Source organism: Tachyglossus aculeatus, unplaced genomic scaffold (assembly GCF_015852505.1).
Source record: "Tachyglossus aculeatus isolate mTacAcu1 unplaced genomic scaffold, mTacAcu1.pri scaffold_12_arrow_ctg1, whole genome shotgun sequence".
In the NCBI taxonomy this organism is placed as follows: Eukaryota; Metazoa; Chordata; class Mammalia; order Monotremata; family Tachyglossidae; genus Tachyglossus; species Tachyglossus aculeatus.
In genome coordinates, this window is record NW_024044858.1 from 1,389,131 (window position 1) to 1,408,852 (window position 19,722).

At 60.2% G+C, this 19,722-nt stretch overlaps 1 protein-coding gene and 1 long non-coding RNA gene across 2 annotated transcripts; both read left to right on the top strand.

Annotated features, from left to right (window-relative positions):
* The first annotated feature begins 349 nt into the window (after window positions 1–349).
* On the top strand, window positions 350–14,685 carry LOC119922915. Its single transcript, XR_005448736.1, has 3 exons — window positions 350–433; window positions 6,594–6,749; window positions 14,602–14,685. It is a non-coding gene; the product is annotated as an uncharacterized LOC119922915 (long non-coding RNA).
* Window positions 14,686–14,829: 144 nt separating this feature from the next.
* On the top strand, window positions 14,830–18,622 carry FAM214B (family with sequence similarity 214 member B; the record flags this gene model as incomplete). Its single annotated transcript, XM_038742479.1, has 7 exons — window positions 14,830–15,369; window positions 15,703–15,761; window positions 15,863–15,950; window positions 16,034–16,192; window positions 16,327–16,395; window positions 16,489–16,664; window positions 17,116–18,622. Coding segments are annotated over 7 exons (1,245 nt in total), but the record flags the coding sequence as incomplete, so codon positions are not given.
* Window positions 18,623–19,722: the final 1,100 nt, after the last annotated feature.

Genomic DNA, 19,722 nt, shown 5'->3' on the forward strand with positions numbered 1-19,722 from the left:
ATGTTGAGGGGGCGTGGCTGATGCCTCGCGGGCCAATCAGCGCCGACATGGAGGGGGCGTGGTGCCTCGCGGACCAATCGGCGCCGGCCTTGGGGGCGTGGCCCTCGCGGAGGGAACGGGGGAGGAGCCGTCCCCGTGCGGACCAATGAGCGCGGGAGGGGGGCGTGTCCTAGTGGGCGCGGGCCAATGAGCGCGGGAGGGGGCGTGTCCTCGGCCGCGCGGACCAATGAGAGCGAGCGGCTGCGGGCAGGGGGCGTGTCCCGCGGCCCCATCAGCTGGTAGGAAATGGGCGGTGAGTCAGTGGGCCCGCGGAGCCGGGCCGAGCCGGGCAGTGCCAGGGCTGTTGGTGGCCACCGCGGGCCCTGCCCTTGCCCCTGCCCGTGGGCATCCCCGCCCCGTGTCCGGACCGGACCGGACCAGCCCGGAGAGGGCGGTGAGTGCCCACCCCGGGGGGCGCACAGGGCGGGGCGGGGCTGGGGCCAGGACAGCAGGAGAGTCATTAGTAATGAGAATGGTGGCATTCGTTAGGCGCTTACTAGGTGCGAAGCACTGTTCTGGGCGCTGGTGGGGGGGGATACAAGGACACCGGGTTGTTCCCACGTAGGGAGGGAGTAAGGGTTGGGGGGGAGAGAGACCAGGGCTGGGGGGAGGAGAGTAGGGGGGCAGGGATGGTGGGGAGGGGACAGGGATGGTGGGGAGGGGACAGGCCCGGGAGGAGGAGAGTAGGGGGGCAGGAATGGTGGGGAGGAGAGTAGGGGGACAGGGATGGTGGGGAGGGGGCAGGGGTGGTGGGGAGAGAACAGGCCCGGGAGGAGGAGAGCAGGAGGGTAGGGTTGGTGGGGAGAGAGAACAGGGCTGGGGGGAGGAGAGTAGGGAGGCAGGGTTGGTGGGGAGAGATCAGGCCTGGGGGGAGGAGAGCAGTGGGTAAGGGTTGGTGGGGGAGAAGTGCAGGGGGACAGGGGTGGTGGGGAGAGAACAGGCCCGGGAGGAGGAGAGCAGGAGGGTAGGGTTGGTGGGGAGAGAGAACGGGGCTGGGGGGAGGAGAGCAGGGGGCAGGGATGGTGGGGAGGGGACAGGGATGGTGGGGAGAGAACAGGCCCAGGAGGAGGAGAGCAGGAGGGTAGGGTTGGTGGGGAGAGAGAACAGGGCTGGGGGGAGGAGAGCAGGGGGGCAGGAATGGTGGGGAGAGAACGGGGCTGGGGGGAGGAGAGTAGGGGGGCAGGAATGGTGGGGAGAGAGAACAAGGCTGGGGGGAGGAGAGTAGGGAGGCAGGGTTGCTGGGGAGAGAGAACAGGGCTGGGGGGAGGAGAGCAGGGGGACAGGGATGGTGGGGAGAGAACAGGCCCGGGAGGAGAGCAGGAAGGTAGGGTTGGTGGGGAGAGAGAACAGGGCTGGAGGGGAGGAGAGTAGGGAGGCAGGGTTGCTGGGGAGAGATCAGGCCTGGGGGGAGAAGAGCAGGTGGGTAAGGGTTGGTGGGGAAGAAGAGCGGGGGGACAGGGGTGGTGGGGAGAGAACAGGCCCAGGAGGAGGAGAGCAGGAGGGCAGGGTTGGTGGGGAGAGAGAACAGGACTGGGGGGAGGAGAGTAGGGGGGCAGGATTGAGGAGGTGAGAACAGGGCTGGGGGGAGGAGAGCTGGAGGGCAGGGTTGGGGAGGTGAGAACAGGGCTGGGGGGAGGAGAGTAGGGAGGCAGGGTTAGTGGGGAGAGAGAACAGGCCCGGGAGGAGGAGAGCAGGAGGGTAGGGTTGGTGGGGAGAGAGAACAGGGCTGGGGGGAGGAGAGTAGGAGGGCAGGAATGGTGGGGAGAGAACAGGGCTGGGGGGAGGAGAGTAGGGGGGCAGGGTTGGTGGATAGAGATCAGGCCTGGGGGGAGGAGAGCAGTGGGTAAGGGTTGGTGGGGAGAGAGAAACGGGCTGGGGGGAGGAGAGTAGGGGGGCAGGAATGGTGGGGAGAGAACAGGGCTGGTGGGGAGGAGAGCAGGAGGGTAGGGTTGGTGGGGAGAGAGAACAGGGCTGGGGGGAGGAGAGCAGTGGGTTAGGTTGGTGAGGGAGAAGAGCAGGGGGACAGGGGTGGTGGGGAGAGAACAGGCCCGGGAGGAGGAGAGCAGGAGGGTAGGGTTGGTGGGGAGAGAGAACAGGGCTGGGGGGAGGAGAGTAGGGGGGCAGGAATGGTGGGGAGAGAACAGGGCTGCGGGGAGGACAGTAGGGGGGCAGGGTTGGTGGGGAGAGAGAACGGGGCTGGGGGGAGGAGAGTAGGGGGGCAGAGTTGCTGGGGAAAGAGTACAGGGCTGGGGGGAGGAGAGCAGTGGGTAAGGGTTGGTGAGGGAGAAGAGCAGGGGGACAGGGGTGGTGGGGAGAGAACAGGCCCGGGAGGAGAGCAGGAAGGTAGGGTTGGTGGGGAGAGAGAACAGGGCTGGGGGGGAGGAGAGTAGGGAGACAGGGTTGCTGGGGAGAGATCAGGCCTGGGGGGAGAAGAGCAGGTGGGTAAGGGTTGGTGGGGGAGAAGAGCAGGGGGACAGGGGTGGTGGGGAGAGAACAGGCCCGGGAGGAGGAGAGCAGGAGGGCAGGGTTGGTGGGGAGAGAGAACAGGACTGGGGGGAGAAGAGTAGGGGGACAGGATTGGGGAGGTGAGAACAGGGCTGCCGGGAGGAGAGTAGGGAGGCAGGGTTGCTGGGGAGAAAGAACAGGGCTGAGGGGAGGAGAGCTGGAGGGCAGGATTGGGGAGGTGAGACCTAGGCTGGGGGCGAGGAGGAGAGCAGGGGGACTGGGATGGTGGGGAGAGAGAACAGGGTTGGGAGGAGGAGAGCAGGGGAGGCAGGGTTGGTCTACTTGTTCTGTTTTGTTGTCTGTCTCCCCCTTCTACACTGTGAGCCCGTTGTTGGGTAGGGACCGTCTCTATACGATGCCGACTTGTACTTCCCAAGCGCTCGGTCCAGTGCTCTGCACACAGGAAGCGCTCAATAAATACCATCAAATGAATGAATGGTAGGAGAGAACAGGGCTGGGGAGAGGACAGCAGGGGGGCAGGGGTGGTGAGGTGAGACCTAGGCTAGGAGGGGGGGGTTGGAGGGAGAGATGGGGGCTTGGGGGGAGCGGAGCAGGAGGGGCAGGGTTGGGGAGGTGAGATCTAGGCTGGGGGGGAGCAGAGCAGGGGAGTGGGGTTGGTAAGGAGAGACCGAGGCTGCGGGGAGCAGAGCAGGGGGCAAGATTGATGAGGAAAGACCTAGGTAGTGGGGAGGAGAGGAGAGCTTAGTACAGTGCCAGCATAGTAAGTGCTTAACAGATACCATCGTTATTATTATTAGAGAACTGGAATGACCGGGAGGCTGAGGGGAAGAGGTCGGATACGGTCCACAAATAAAGTGAAGGGGCACAGGGAGGATGGGGGGAGAGAGAGACCTAGACCGAGAGGAATTCAACCGGGGGGACGTGAGAGGGCGGGACGGGGCGGTCGGCGAGGCAAGAGAGCCGCAGCCGTCAGAAGTCGGGAAGAACGGAGCCGGGGCTGGGCAGTGGGAGCCCTCGGGGGTGTGTTTGATGACTGGGGAAGGCGGGCAGGAGAAGGGCACCGAGGAGGAAAACCCAGTGTGTGGTTCATTGTCACTGACGAGAAAGAGGTCACCAAGGTCCCTTTTCTCCTGCCCCACAATCGCCTCTGCTAACTAGAGAGAGAGAGAGAGTCCGGTTTCGGGCCTCTTTAACTCTTCCTCCCTTCAAAGCCCTACTGAGAGCTCACCTCCTCCAGGAGGCCTTCCCTTCCTTCCTCTCCTCCTCCCCACCCCCCTGCCTTACCTCCTTCCCCTCCCCACAGCACCTGTATATATGTTTGTACAGATTTATTACTCTATTTTACTTGCACATATTTACTAGTCTATTTTGTTAATACCTTTTGTTTCGTTGTCCGTCTCCCCCTTCTAGACTGTGAGCCCGTCGTTGGGTAGGGACCGTCTCTCTATGTTGCCGACTTACATGTGCCCTGCACACAGTAAGCGCTCGATAAATACGATTGAATGGATGAGTGAACTCCACGTTGTGACCCCAGCAGACGGTAGGACCCTAATCGCAGTGCCCGCTGGGCTTCCCGTTCCTTCTGGCCGGGCTCCTTAGTCGGGCTGGGAGCCGTAGTCTGTGACTCGATGTCGCCGGACGGCACCCCCGCCTGCTCTCCCTCCTCCCGCCCCCGAAAGAAGGTGAGCAAGAAGGGGGGGATCCGAGGCCGAGTCGGGTGGGAGTCGCGGGCCTGGAGCCCGGCCGGCCGAGGGGCCAGGGGCGAGTCCCTGTAGCTTCCCGCTTAAGGGACGGGCACCCGGAGGGTGCCAACCGTAATTACCAGATGCCGGCTGTGCCGGGGTCATCCGGGGCGTCGTGTCATCGCCCGGCTTCCCCGAGGTACCTCCGGGAGATGAGGCGTGGAGCCCACAGCCCCTTCCCTAGGGTCAGAAGAGCGGCTGTTTAGGGAAGACGTCTTCCTTGGAGGAGACTGAGGATTCGGGTGAGGGAGGTTGAAAAGTCTGGGTACCCTCTAAAGGGCGGGAGGACGTGAACGGAGCCCACCCGGCCAGTCTGTCGTGGTCCCTGAGGCAGGGAGACCCTGTAGGGTCGGGCGAGAGCGGCGGACACCGGCCTCCGGGTGCCTTTCTGAGGTTGGAAGTCCCTCGGCCGGGCGGGGAGGAACCGGTAGCTTTCCCCCCTCGCGAGTCTGTCCCCCACGGGCGCGACCGGCCCCTCCTCGGGCCGAGAGGCGAGGTGGTCCGGGACCGGGGGCGTCCCGGTAGGAGGTGAGCCCCGGGCGGGCCGTGGGCCCAGCCGGTGGGAGCGGCCGGGGCCTCGAGGTCGGCGCCCTCAGACCTGGAAAGAGGGGCGGTGAGCACCCCTGGGTGTCCACTTCCCGGCCTCCCGGGGGGTCAAAGCGACGGGGACCTCGGTAGCCTTCCCCTCGCCCTCCTCTTCCCTCCCCTCCCCGGCTTCTTTCTGTGGGAGCCCCGGGTCCGAGCGGAACAGGGGCGAGGGGTGTATTAGTCGGGGTAGGAAGAGGACCCGAAGCGCAACTGATGGGTACGTGGGTGTCTCGGGGAAGGGCCTCGGGGTGTAGGTGTGGGCCTGTGTTCCTGGGGAAGCGTGCGCGGGGGTCAACCCGAGGGGACGTGGCTAACGGGAGGCCTGGCCGGGAACGCGACGGGCCGGGCGGCCTGTTTGGCCGGAGCGTGCCAGGATAAGGGGCTTGAGGCCCGGGTTGAGCCCGGGGTGGGGGTTGGGTTCCTGCAGCAACAGCAGCAAAGACGACGACGACGACGACGAGGACGCTTATCAGGCGGCTGCAGGGCCGAGTGGGAGGGGCCGGTCCTGGGGGGGCCGCGGCCCCCCCAGTTCCTTCTAGTCGGGAGTCCGGCCTTCTCCGATCAAGAGCCAGCCGGCTCCCAGAAGGAGCAGGGAGGCGAGGAGCGGAGCGAGGGGTTAATAGTAATCACGAGAATAACTGGACTATTGGTTCAATGCGCCGGGCTAAGCCGCGGGGCCGGGTGCGAGCAGGTGGGGTTGGACGCCGTCCCCATCCCCCGTGGGGCTCACGGTCTCCATCCCCGTTTTCCAGATGAGGGAACTGAGGCCCAGAGAAGCCAAGTGACCCGCCCAAAGTCACGCCGCAGACAGGTGGCAGAGCCGGGATTAGAACCCGTGACCTTCCCACTCCCAGGCCTGTGCTCTCTCCACTGTGCCAAGCTGCGTCGGGGGGCGGGGGGGGGGCCCGAGGGACGGCGGGAATTGAGGGGACGGTAGGGGAGTCGAAGCGGAGAGCGTGTGGGAACTCGTCGTGGGCGGAGAATCCGTCTTTACAGTCGTAGTGTCCTCTCCCAAGCGCTTAGTACAGTGCTCTACAAACAGTAAGCGCCCTGTAAATACAGTCGACCGACTGACAAGGGGGGACAAGGCTGGTAAATTCGAGGGCCGAACCCCTCACCTCCTTCTCCTCTTTCCTCTCTCTCCTTTTCTTCCTCCTTTACTCCCCACCTCCTCCTCTCTCTTTCCCTTCTCCTTCCTTCCCCTCCTCTTTCTTCTCTCCTCTCCCCTCACCTTCCTTCATTATCCCCTCGTCTCCTCCTCCTCCCTTTCCCGTCTCCCTATTCCTTCTCCTTTGCCCTCTTCCTCCTTCCTTTTCCCCCTTCTTTCTCCCCTTCTTTCTAGACTGTGAGCCCACCGTTGGGTAGGGACCGTCTCTATATGTTGCCAACTTGGACTTCCCAAGCGCTTAGTCCGGTGCTCCGCACACAGTAAGCGCTCAATAAATATGATTGATTGATTGGGGAGGGTCAGTGGCCTTGGAGGGGCAGAGGGCCGGCCGGCTGCCCGTCCCGAGCAAGCTGCTCTGAGACCCTTTCTGTACGGGGCAGCGTGGGGAAACCGAGGCGGGATCTCTCCCGCCAGGCTGGTCCCATCTGAGATGAGGATGGGGGTGGGGCGCGGGATGGAAACGGGGAAGAGGGGACTCGGCCGCCGCGGCAGGGGAAGAAGGGAGGCGATCGGGGAGTGGTTCCCGTGTCCCCGCCGTCCATCCGTCCGTCCATCTGTCTGGCTGCTACTCCCTTCTCTTCCTTCCCCAGAGGAGCCGTCTGAGCAGAGGAGCGGCCCGGGATGGTGGCCCTGACCGCGCCGGGAGAGCGGGCGTGGGCCCAGCGGCCGGCTGACGGCCTCCCGGAGCGTCCGGAGCAGCGGGCCAGGGAGAGCGGACGGCCCGGAGCGGGGACCCCCGCAGCGTGGTGAGTGACCGGGCTGATCAGACGGGGAGAGGAAGAGGGATGGTGGGTCTTCTGAGGTCAAGGAACGGGTCCCCTCCCCACGGGGGAACGCCCGGAGGGCCTAGTTCGGTCCAATCTAAAAAGCACTCACCGTGTGTGGCGCTTGGGAAGGTGCGGCACGGCGACAGAGACCGACAATCCCTGCCCACAACGAGCTCACGATCTAAAGGGAAGGGAGACGGACACGGATGCGGATAGACAGATCGCGATATAAATAAATAAAATCAGAGATGTGTACATGGGTGCTGCGGGGCTGGGAGAGAAGCAGAAGGGAGTGGGAGCTGAGGGAAATTGTCGTCTAGACCGTGAGCCCGCTGTCGGGTAGGGACTGTCTCTAGATGTTGCCAACTTGGACTTCCCAAGCGCTTAGTACGGTGCTCTACGCGCAGTAAGTGCGCGATGAAGATGAATGAATGAAGAGCGGGCCTTGGAGGAAATGTGCCTTCGGCAGCAGTAGTGATAATGGTAATGACGATGGCATCATCATCAATCGTATTTATTGAGCGCTTACTATGTGCAGAGCACTGTACTAAGCGCTTGGGAAGTACAAATTGGCAACATATAGAGACGGTCCCTACCCAACAGTGGGCTCGCAGCCATTTGTTAAGGCTTCGGGCAGGGGGGAAGGGGGCAACTGTCCGGCGGATTTGAGGAGGGAGGGCGTTCCAGGACAGACGCGGGACGCGTCGGCGGCGAGACGGGAGAGATCGAGGCCCAGAGAGAGGGTCCGCCGCGCCAGAGGAGCGGAGGACGCGGGAGGCGGCGGGGTTAGAGAGGTCAGCCATTCCCGTTTGTGTCTTGGACGCTCCTGCGGCACGCCATCTCCGGTCTCCTCCTCCTCCTCCAACCGGAGCCCGGTCCCCAAGGGGGTGACGGGTCCCCTGCTAGCTGTTGAGGAGGAAGGACGCCATCCCTGACGGTCAGTCGTCTTTATCGAGCGCGGAGCGCTGTACTAAGCGCTCGGGAGAGGATAAGGGAACAACAAAACGGGCACATCCCCTCCCCACCACGAACCTACGGCGCAGAGGGGCCCTCCTCTCCAAGATGGGAGTACTAATAGATGGTGACCCCACTGTTGGGTAGGGACCGTCTCTATACGTTGCCAATTTGTACTTCCCAGGCGCTTAGTCCAGTGCTCTGCACACAGTAAGCGCTCAATAAATACGATTGATGATGATGATGATACTAGGGAAGGCAAATCCGGCGCCGGTGAGAAAGTGTGAAAGACCAACAAGGAGTTTGAAGAGCTCCTGCCGAGGAAGAGCAAAGCTAATAATGAAAATGTTTCCAGCGGTGTAGGGAGTCAGAAGATCTTCTGATCAATCAATCAATCAATCAATCGTATTTATTGAGCGCTTACTATGTGCAGAGCACCGTACTAAGCGCTTGGGAAGTACAAATTGGCAACACGTAGAGACAGTCCCGACCCAACAGTGGGCTCACAGTCTAAAAGGGGGAGACAGAGAACAGAACCAAACGTACCAACAAAATAAGATAAATAGGATAGAAATGTACAAGTAAAATAAATAAATAAATAAATAGAGTAATAAATATGTACAACCATATATACATATATACAGGTGATATACATATATACAGGTATATATACAGAATATACATATTCTGATGATAATGGTGGAGACGACGAGGATGACTGTGGCATTTCTTAAGCGCGTACCGTGCGCCAGACACTGTGCTAAGCGCTGGGGTGGATACAAATGTATCAATCGTATTTATTGAGCGCTTACTGTGTGCGGAGCACTGTACTAAGCGCTTGGGAAGTACAAGTTGGCAACATCTAGAGCCGGTCCCTACCCAACAGTGGGCTCACAGTCTAGAAGGGCGAGACAGAGAACGAAACAAAACATATTAACAAAATAAAATAAATAGAATAAATAGGTACAAGGAAAATAAATAAATAGGGTAATAAATATGTGCAAACATATATATATATATATATATATATATAGCTCTCTTCCTCCCTTCAAGGCCCTGCTGAGAGCTCACCTCCTCCAGGAGGCCTTCCCAGACTGAGCCCCTTCCTTCCTCTCCCCCTCGTCCCCCTCACCATCCCCCCCATCTTACCTCCTTCCCTTCCCCACAGCACCTGTATATATGTATGTATGTTTGTACATATTTATTACTCTATTTATTTTACTTGTACATATTCTATTTATTTTATTTTGTTAGTATGTTTGGTTTTGTTCCCTGTCTCCCCCTTTTAGACTGTGAGCCCACTGTTGGGTAGGGACTGTCTCTATATGTTGCCAATTTGTACTTCCCAAGCGCTTAGTACAGTGCTCTGCACATAGTAAGCGCTCAATAAATACGATTGATGATGATACATATATACAGGTGCTGTGGGGAAGGGAAGGAGGTAAGATGGGGGGGATGGAGAGGGAGAGGAGGGGGAGAGGAAGGAGGGGGCTCAGTCTGGGAAGGCCTCCTGGAGGAGGTGAGTTTGGACACCGTCCCTGTCCCCCCGGGGGGCTCGCGGTCTCAATCCCCATCCTACAGGTGAGGCGACTGAGGCACAGAGAAGTCAAGCGACTCGCCCCAGGCCACACAGCAGACGAGCGGCAGAGCCGGGCGGAGAAGCTACGACCTCCCGGGCCCGCCGTGCCCTGTCCGCCACGCCGACGTAACCGTGGTACTTGTTAAGCGCCACTTTTGTGCCGGGATAGGTCCAGGATAATCAGGAAGCGCAGATGAATGATTTAGTTCAGTCCTTAGGGAGGAGGATGTCAGGGAGAGAGTTCTCCGCCCCCGTCACGCATCGGAGAGAGGGATCAATCAATCAATCAATCAATCAATCAATCGTATTTATTGAGCGCTTACTATGTGCAGAGCACTGTACTAAGCGCTTGGGAAGTACAAATTGGCAACACATAGAGACCAGAGACTTAGGGCGGCTTGCAGGGGTCACCCCGCGGCCGGCGACCGGATCGGGAGCATGGAGACCGTTCGTTCATTCATTCAGTCGTACTTATTGAGCGCTCACTGTGTGCAGAGCACTGTACTGAGCGCTTGGGAAGTCCAGGTGGACCGGGTGACCGCCACCCTAAAGCTCAGAAGGAACCTCGGAGGCGGGGGGAGCCCCGTTATCATCATCAATCGTATTTATTGAGCGCTTACTATGTGCAGAGCACTGTACTAAGCGCTTAGCACAGGTGGCTTCAGGGAAGCAGCATGGCTTAGTGGATAATAATAATAATAATGGCATTTATTATGCGCTTACTATGTGCAAAGCACTGTTCTAAGCGCTGGGGAGGTTACAAGGTGATCAGGTGGTCCCACGTGGGGCTCACAGTCTTAATCCCCATTTTACAGGTGAGGATACGGCCCGGGCCCGGGAGCCGGAAGGTTATGGGCTAGACAACTTCTCTGGGCCTCAGTTCCCTCATCTGTAAAATGGGGATTAAAACTGAGAGCCCCGCTAGACACTTCACTTCTCTGGGCCTCAGTTCCCTCATCTGTAAAATGGGGATGAAGACTGTGAGCCCCCCGAGGGGCAACCTGATCACCTTGTAACCTCCCCAGCGCTTAGAACGGTGCTTTGCACATAGTAAGCGCTTAACAAATACTATTATTATTATTATTATTATTATTGTTATTATTATGGGTTCTCATCCTGGCTCCGCCGCCAGCCTGCCGTGTGACCTTGGGCGAGTCCCTTCGCTTCCCTGGGCCTCGGTTTCCTCATCTGTAAAACGGGGATGGAGACCGTGAGCTCCGTGTGAATCCGCCTGATCTACCCCAGCGCCTAGAATGGTGCTTGGCACTTCTCTGTGCCTCAGTGACCTCATCTGTAGAATGGGGGCGAAGACTGTGAGCCTCCCGTGGGACCGCCTGATCACCCTGTAACCTCCCCGGCGCTTAGAACAGTGCTTTGCACAAAGTAAGCAGAGAAGCAGAAGAGAAGCAGCGTGGCTCAGTGGGAAGAGGCCGGGCTTTGGAGTCAGAGGTCATGGGTTCAAATCCCGGCTCCGCCAAATGTCAGCTGGGTGACTTTGGGAAAGCCACTTCACTTCTCTGGGCCTCAGTGACCTCATCTGGAAAATGGGGATGAAGACGGTGAGCCCTTTGTGGGACAACCTGATCACCTTGTAACCCCCCCCCCCAGCGCTTAGAACAGTGCTTTGCACATAGTAAGCGCTTAATAAATGCCATTATTATTATTATTATTATTATTATTAAGCACTTAATAAATGCCATTATTAGTAATAGTAAGCGCTTAACAAATGCCATCATTGTTATTTATTAATCTTTGGGCAAGTCACTTAACTTCTCTGTGCCTCAGTGAGCTCCTCTGGAAAATGGGGATGAAGATGGTGAGCCCTTCGTGGGACCACCTGATCACCTTGTAAGCTCCCCAGCGCTTAGAACAGTGCTTTGCACATAGTAAGCACTTAATAAATGCCATTATTATTATCATTAAGTAAGCGCTTAATAAATGCCATTATTATTATTATCATTAAGTAAGCGCTTAATAAATGCCATTATTATTATTATCATTAAGTAAGCGCTTAATAAATGCCATTATTATTATTATCATTAAGTAAGCGCTTAATAAATGCCATTATTATTATTATCATTAAGTAAGCGCTTAATAAATGCCATTATTATCATTATCATTAAGTAAGCGCTTAATAAATGCCATTATTATTATTATCATTAAGTAAGCTCTTAATAAATGCCATTATTATTATTATCATTAAGCGCTTAATAAATGCCATTATTATTATTATCATTAAGTAAGCGCTTAATAAATGCCATTATTATTATTATCATTAAGTAAGCGCTTAATAAATGCCATTATTATTATTATCATTAAGTAAGTGCTTAATAAATTCCATTATTATTATCATTAAGCACTTAATAAATGCTATTATTATTATTGTTAAGAGCTAATAAATGCCATTATTATTATTATCATTAAGTAAGCGCTTAATAAATGCCATTATTATTATCATTAAGTAAGCGCTTAGTAAATGCCATTATTATTATTATCATTAAGTAAGCACTTAATAAATGCCATTATTATTATTATCATTAAGTAAGCGCTTAATAAATGCTATCATTATTATTATCATTAAGTAAGCACTTAATAAATGCCATTATTATTATTAAGTAAGCGCTTAATAAATGCCATTATTATTATTATTATTATTAAGTGCTTAATAAATGCCATTATTAGCAGTAGTAGCAGTAGTAAGCGCTTAACAAATGCCATCAATGTTATTTATTAATCACTAGAGGAGTGGCCCAGCGGAACGCCCGTCCACGAGGCCAGCGCTTAGCACCGCGCTCCGCGCACGGTTAAGCACGCGATAAGTACGAATGAATGAATGATCCTGGGAATGGAAAGATAGAAGATAGAAGCAGCGTGGCTCAGTGGAAAGAGCCCGGGCTTTGGAGTCAAAGGTCGTGGGTTCGAATCCCGGCTCCGCCACTTGTCAGCTGTGTGACTTTGGGCAAGCTGCTTGACTTCTCTGTGCCTCAGTTCCCTCATCTGTAAAATGGGGATGAAGTCTGTGAGCCCCACGCGGGACAACCTCATCGCTCTGTATCCTCCCCAGCGCTTAGAACAGTGCTTGGCACATAGTAAGCGCTTAATAAATGCCATCGTTAAAGATGCCCGGGCCTCACGTCTCCACTTGGAAAACGGAGAGGGTGACGGATAGGTTTCGGATCGTGGGTGAGCGCGGCCGCTTTCCCCACCAAAACGTACCCCTGCTCCCTGGGTTGTGGCGTGCCGGTTGGTCGCGCTTAGCACAGTGCTCTGCGCACAGTGAGCGCTCAATAAATACGATTGAATGGATGAATGATTGCCACCTACATCCGCCCTTGGCTCCGTGCCGGGGAAGAGCTGCCAAGGGTGGACGTGGCCGTCTTGGAGCCGGGCCCGATCTGCCGTCCTCTGGGCTCCGTGATAGGGGCCGGGGGGAGGAGGGACGGGGATAGGACGGGTGTAAACAACACCACTCCTTGGTGGAGGAGCGTAAACAGCGGAGTCCCCCCCCCCAGGACGAGGACCGGGACCAGTTGAGTTTACCGTCTCCCGGGATGAGCCGGAAAAGGGAGGGAGATCTCCAAGCTGGTTCTCCGTCGGGGGGGAGAAGGACCGTGTGGACCGAGGGGACTTCCTCGAACTTAAGCGAGTGGGCTGCCCGGTAGCGGATGAGCCTCCCGGTAGAATTCCCGGGAAGAAACCGTCTCCGTTTCATTAATAGGACGGCGGGCCCGGAGCCCTCGGGGAGGATTCAGGCGGGAGATCTTGGAATTCCCTCCTCGTTGGCCCGGCGTGCCGCGGCATCCACGGGCGCCATTCGGATCTGGTCTCTAATCCCGGCTCCGCGCCCGCTGCGTGGCCTCCATTCTCATCTGTAAAATGGGGGGATTCACTCCTCCCGAGTCCGTGAGCTCCGCGGGGAACGGGGGCCGTGCGTGACCCGACTACCGTGTATCCTCCCCCAGCGCTCCGCACTCAAAAAACACCGCTCTTCCCGTTCTTATTGTTATCTGCCCCAGTGCTGGGCTCAGCACAGAGTAAGCGTTTGACACGCGGTAAGCGCTCAGTAGATACGGTCGAATGGATGAACGAGCACCCTAAAAAAAAACAAACGAAGAACGGAGGCAGGCGAGCAGACCGGCCGGGGGAGCGTCTTCACGAGGACGGGCCGGAGCGATGAAAACTCTGCCGGGGCGGCGGGGCACGCGTTGGAGGTCGCGTGTGCTCAGGCCGAACACGGGATCGTCGTGCTCCCGATCCCGCGCCCTCTGGATCCGTAAAGGACGCCGGATCGAAGCTGGAGGGCGCGAGGAAGACGAAAGAAGTTCCTCCTTCCGCGGGCTCTGCTTTCCCAAACGGTCGGGCGGGAAGACGCTGCCGCCGACCGGGTCAGCGGGTGGATTTGAGGGGGTCCCCAAAGATCCAATGGAGGGGTAGAGTTAAGGGTGGTCCGTCTTAATGCTTTGGGTGGGCCGTCTGAGCCAGGCCGCTTAATCGTATTTATTGCGCACTTACTGTGTGCAGAGCACTGTACTAAGCGCTTGGGAAGGACAAGTTGGCACCAACAGATACCATCGCGATGATCGCTATTGTGGGGTGTCTAGCACCGCCCCAAACCCAGGTAATCAGGTGGGACCCGGTCCCCGCCCCACGTGGGCCTCGCGTCCCCGTTTTACAGGATGGAAGCGATTCGCCCGAGGTCGCGTGGCGGGATTAGAACCCGGGTCTTTCCGACTCCATCCGCCTTCCCAGACTGAGCCCCTTCCTTCCTCTCCCCCTCGTCCCCCTCTCCATCCCCCCCATCTTACCTCCTTCCCTTCCCCACAGCGCCTGAATATATGTATATATGGTTGTACGTATTTATTACTCTATTTATTTTACTTGTACATATCTATCCTATTTATTTTATTTTGTTGGTACGTTTGGTTTCGTTCTCTGTCTCCCCCTTTGAGACTGTGAGCCCACTGTTGGGTAGGGACCGTCTCTATGTGTTGCCAATTTGTACTTCCCAAGCGCTTAGTACAGTGCTCCGCACATAGCAAGCGCTCAGTAAATACGATTGATGATGATGATGGTCCGCGAGGCCAGGCTGCTTCCGCCTTGCGTGGCCGAGGGTACGGCCCGGGCCGGAGCGTTCGGGAGCGCGGGAATCAGAATCCCGGGAGCGGCGGGACTCGCCACGTGTTTACCACGGGCCGAGCGTCGTAGTGAGCGCCGGGGGGGAGACCGTAGAGGAACGGCACCCCCGGGGTGGTTGAAGTCGGGGCCTCATCCGTCCTGCCCTTCTGCTTCCTCCCCCAGATGTGCCCGGGACCCCCGACGCGGAACGCCGGCCCGCCGCCACCCTGAGCGAGTCCCATGCGCCAGCCGCGGGCGGACCCGTCGCCGGAGCCCGGCCCCTCGGGGCCCCCGGCGAGCGGGCCGGGGGGCCGGGGCGCCGGCCTGCTCCTGGGCTTCGGCCAGGCCGCGGGGGCCGGCGCCGCCCACGGGGTCTACCAGGTGTCCGTCTTCTCCCCGCCGGCCGGGCCCCCGGAGGCCCGCCGGGCCCCGAAGCGTCCGGGCCCCCCGGCCGAGGGCCCCTGCGAGGCCAAACGAGGCCCCGGATGCGCCGGGCGGCCCGGGGACTCGGGAGAGCCGCCCGGCCCGGAGCAGGCCCGGGAGCCCCGCCGCCCTCCGACCCGGGCCTTCCGCGGTACTTGGCACGCCAGAGACCGGAGCCCCCCGGGGCCGCCCGCCCTCGCCGCCGACTGGCACGGCCTCGCCGGGGACCGCCCGGCCGGGGTGGGCAACGGGGGCGGCCCCTGGCCCGGGGAGCCCCCGGGGACCCCCAACGGACACAGCCACGAGCGCACCCCCCCCGGGCCGCCCCCGGCCGGGCCCTGCCCCGCCAAGCGGCGGCTGGTCCCGGCCGAGGAGGGCCCCGACGCCGGGCCGTGGGACGAGGGCCCGACCTCCCGGAGGCACCGGGGCCCCCCGCCCGGCCCTGCCCAACCCGGCCGGGGCTCCGACGCCAAAGCCGCGACCTTCTGGAACCGCCTGCTGCCGGCCGGTGCCGGCGAGGCCCTGCGGGTGAGCGGGCCCGCCGTCGACAGGGGCGGACCAGGCCTCGGCGCGGGAGCCGGCGTTGCCGCGCCACGGCGGTCCTGAGATGCGGTCGGGGCGGGGAGGGGGGTCAGAGGAGGGGGCCGGGCGGACGGGGGTGGCGATGCGGCTCCGGGCGCCTCTCCCGTCCGGCCGGGCCCCGCGGGGAGGCTCTGGGAGGCCGTCCCGTCGGGTCTGGGCCCCGGAGGTGGCCCCTGGCGGGATGGACGGCCGTGCGGGCAGGAACTGGGGGGGTTTAGAGAGGGTCCCCGGGGGGCCCCGACCGCTCCTCCAGCCCCCGCTCTCCGCTTCCCCCCGCAGAGTCCGGCCGACAGCAGCCCCACCGGGCGGAGGCCCAAAGGAGCCCGATGTCTTAAGCCGTGAGTGTCTCCCCTCCTCTCCGGGGAGGGCCGGAATCGCGGAGGGAGAAGAGGGGTTCGGCCGGGGGTCGCTGACCCCGAACGACCCCTGGTCCTCCTAGGCGCTCCCCGCACGGGCCGCGGAAGGGGCCGAGCCCCCCGGGATCGCCCCGACCTGCCGTCAGCCGCCCCCTGCTAGGCAATTTCGAGGTACCCGGGCCCGGGGGCCGGGGAGGGGCGGCCGTGGAGGGGGAGCGGGCCCCTTCCCACCCCGCGCTCTCTCCCCGCCCCAGGAGTCGCTGCTCAGAGGCCGCTTCCCCCCGTCCGGCCACATCGAGGGCTTCACGGCCGAGATCGGGGCCAGCGGCTCCTACTGCCCCCCGCACGTTACCCTGCCGGTGTCCGTCACCTTCTTCGACGTCTCTGAGCACGGCGCCCCGGCCCCCTTCCTGGTAGGCCACGGGCCGCCGGGGCGGTGGGCTGCGCCTGCGGGGCCGGGGGGACGGTTCCCGGGGAGGAGCGGGACGGAGGAGCGGGTTCGGAGCCGGGACCGACGACCACCCCCCCCCCCCCCCGGCCTCCCCAGGGCGTCGCGGACCTGACCCCGCTGGGGCGGAAGGGCTACGGCGTCCCCAAGGCGGGCACCGTCCAAGTGGTGAGTCTCTCCCGGCCCGGGGGCGGGGGGCGGACGGGGACCGGGGCGGGGCCCCGCTGACCCTCCGTTCTCCCCCGGCCCCCCGGCCCCCAGACCTTATTTAACCCCAACCAGACGGTGGTGAAGATGTTCCTGGTGACCTTCGACTTCTCGGACATGCCGGCCGCCCACGTGACCTTCCTGCGCCACCGCCTCTTCCTGGTGCCCGTCGGGGAGCGGGACGGGGCCGGCCCGGCCCGGGGCCTCCTCTGCTACCTGCTGCACCTCAGGTAGGGGCCCCGGTTTCCCACCCCGGCCTCGGTCGTCTCCCCCGCGCCCCGCCGTCCCTCCGTCCGATCCCGCCCGGGTACCCGCTCCGGCCCTCGGGAAGTCCATCCCATCCCTCCAAGGGGGGCACCGGAGGCGTTCCCGGGGTAACGGCCCGATACGGTCGGATCGCCGAGGATCGTAATTCATTCGATCACGTCTCTTGAGCGTTCACCGTGTGCGGAGCACTGTGCTAAGCGCTTGGTGTGCGTTGCCGACCTGTACTTCCCAAGCGCCCGGTACAGGGCTCCGCACGCAGTATGCGCTCAAGAAATACGACCGAATGGATGACTGATGAGGGTTACGGAGAAGCGGCGTGGCTCAGCGGAAAGAGCCCGGGCTTTGGGGTCAGAGGTCACGGGTTCAAATCTCGGCTCTGCCACTTGTCAGCTGGGTGACCTCTTCTTCCGGCAGGTTCCGGAGCTCGCGCTCGGGCCGGCTGTACCTGCACGGGGACCTCCGGCTCCTGTTCTCCCGCCGGAGCCTGGAAGTGGACACGGGGCTGCCCTACGAACTCCAGGCGCTGACCGAGGCCCCCCGCCACCCCCGCTACTCGCCCCTGCCCTGACCCGCCCCCCACGAGGGTCGCGCCCCGGCCCCGCTCCGCCCCGGAGCGCCTTCCCGGCCCGATCCCCCGACCTTTGACCCCGTTGCTCCGAATCTGGCGGGGGTCCGGCGAGGACGGCGGGGGGGGGGGCCGGCGGGGCCTCCCCCGTGGTTTTATTTATTTTTTAATTTATAACTTATTCGGGGGCCGAACCTTCGGAAGTCTCACCTGGAATGCCGGCAGATTCCCTTCCTCCCCCGGCCCGCGGCAGCCGGGCCCGGCACGGGGACCGAACCTCGCCCCTCGTTACGGAGAGAGGGGGTCCCGGGCCGGGGGCAACGTGGCCCGTTGGCATTGGCTTGTGTGAACTGCCGTGTGTCCTTTCCCAAACTCTCTGGCGCGCTGCGGACTTCCTACTCTTCCGCCGGGGATGGAAGTCCAAGCAACCGTCCCCGCCCGCCCCCATTCCCGCCTTCATCCCCGTCTTGCGTCTCCTCGCCCGTCCCGTTGAGGCGGGAGCCAAACGTGGAGGCCCGGGCCCTTTTCCTCCCCCAGGCCGCCTGCCTCTCCTCCTCTTCCTCCTCTTCTTTCTCCCTCTTCCCCTCTCCTCCCCTCCATCCCGCCAGCGGGGCCGGGGTTGGCAGCGTGGAAAGCGAGGGGCTCAGAGCGGAGCCCCCCTTTGCCCCCCGGCTCGGGGGGGAGGCCTCGGTTTCCCCCGCCCTCCCCGGGAGGACGAGCCGAGGGGAAGAAGCGTTTGCAGAAACTTGAAAATCCGCAAAGATATAAAGAAGAGAAGAATCGGATGGGGTACTTTTTTTTAAAAAAAAGACATTTAATAAACCTCTGTTCGGAGACCGGAGCGGCCGTGCAGAGTCGTCGGCGAGGCGAGGGGGATGAAGCACCGGCCTGGAGTCAGGAGGCTCTGGGTTCTAATCCCGACCCGGCCCCTCGGGCGACGGTCGCCTCGCTTCCTCGGGCCTCAGTTACCTCATCTGTAAAATGGGGATTAGGACCGCGAGGCCCGTGTGGGACAGGGACCGATTCCACCGCGATTGCCTTGTCTCTACTCCGGCGCTTAGTAGAGCGCCTGGCACTTAGTAGGCGCCCCCAGGCTCCACCGATCCACGCAGCCCGGCCCTGCTCGCCGCCTGCCCCGGGGTAGGGGGTGAGCCGTGCCCGGGGCCGGGCATTCGATCGTATTTACCGAGGGCTTACCGTGTGCCAAACGCTGTACTAAGCGCTCGGGAGAGCGGAACAGAACAATAAACAGACATTCGTTCATCCAGTCGTTTTTTATCGGGTGCTGACCGGGGGGCAGAGCAATCGTCAGCTGTGTGAGCTTGGGGCAAGTCACTTGGCTTCTCTGTGCCTCAGTTCCCTCATCTGTCAAATGGGGATGAAGACCGCGGGGCAGCCTGATCACCGTGTATCCCCCTCCGGCGCTTAGGACGGTGCTTTGCACGTAGTAAGCGCTCAATAAATACGATTGATTAACAGATGTTATCGTTATCGTTACTAGGCGACAATAAACAGACGGATTCCCTGCCCACAAGAAGTCTAGAGGGGAGTGGGGGGCGACGGACATTAATATAAATAAGTGGCGGATACGTATGTAAGCCCGTTGGGGGGTAGGGGACGTCTCTGTTGCCGAATGGTTCTCTCCAGGCGCTCAGCACAGTGCTCCGCCCACAGTAAGCGCTCAATAAATACAATCAAACGGTTGAACGAACCCTTTTAGACCGCGAGCCCACTGTTGGGTAGGGACCGTCTCTATAGGTCGCCAACTTGGACTTCCCAAGCGCTTAGTACAGTGCTCTGCGCACAGGAAGCGCTCAATAAATACGATTGATAAGGGAGCAAATCGGGGGGACGCGGAAGGGAGTGAGGCTTTGAAAGGGGGGGAGAGTCGTAGTCTGGCGGAGGTGAGGAGGGCCGGAGGCGGGACGTGGGGCGGGGGTCAATCAATCAATCAATCAATCGTATTTATTGAGCGCTTACTGTGTGCAGAGCACTGTACTAAGCGCTTGGGAAGTACAAGTTGGCAACATGTAGAGACAGTCACTACCCGACAGTGGGCTCACAGTCTAAAAGGGGGGAGACAGAGAACGACGGCGGGACGGGCGAGACCGAGGCCCAGTGAGGAGGAGGAGGAGAGTAGCGCTCAATAAATACGATTGATTGATTGATCGATTGAGGGGGCAGGGCGATGGAGAGCTTTAAAGCCGCCGCTGAGGAGCTTCTCTCTGAGGCGGATGGGCGACCACTGGAGGTTCTTGGGGAGCGGGGAAACGTGTCCCGACCGTTTTCGTAGAAACGCTGCGTTCCCTGCCCACAGCGAGCTTCCAGTCTAGAGGGGGAGGCAGGTGTGAGTCGAAATAGATCAATCAATTCCAGATCCGCACTGGGGGGTGGCGAGGTTCTGAGATGAAGACCTCCCCTTAATAATAGTAATAATAATGATGATGATGATGGCA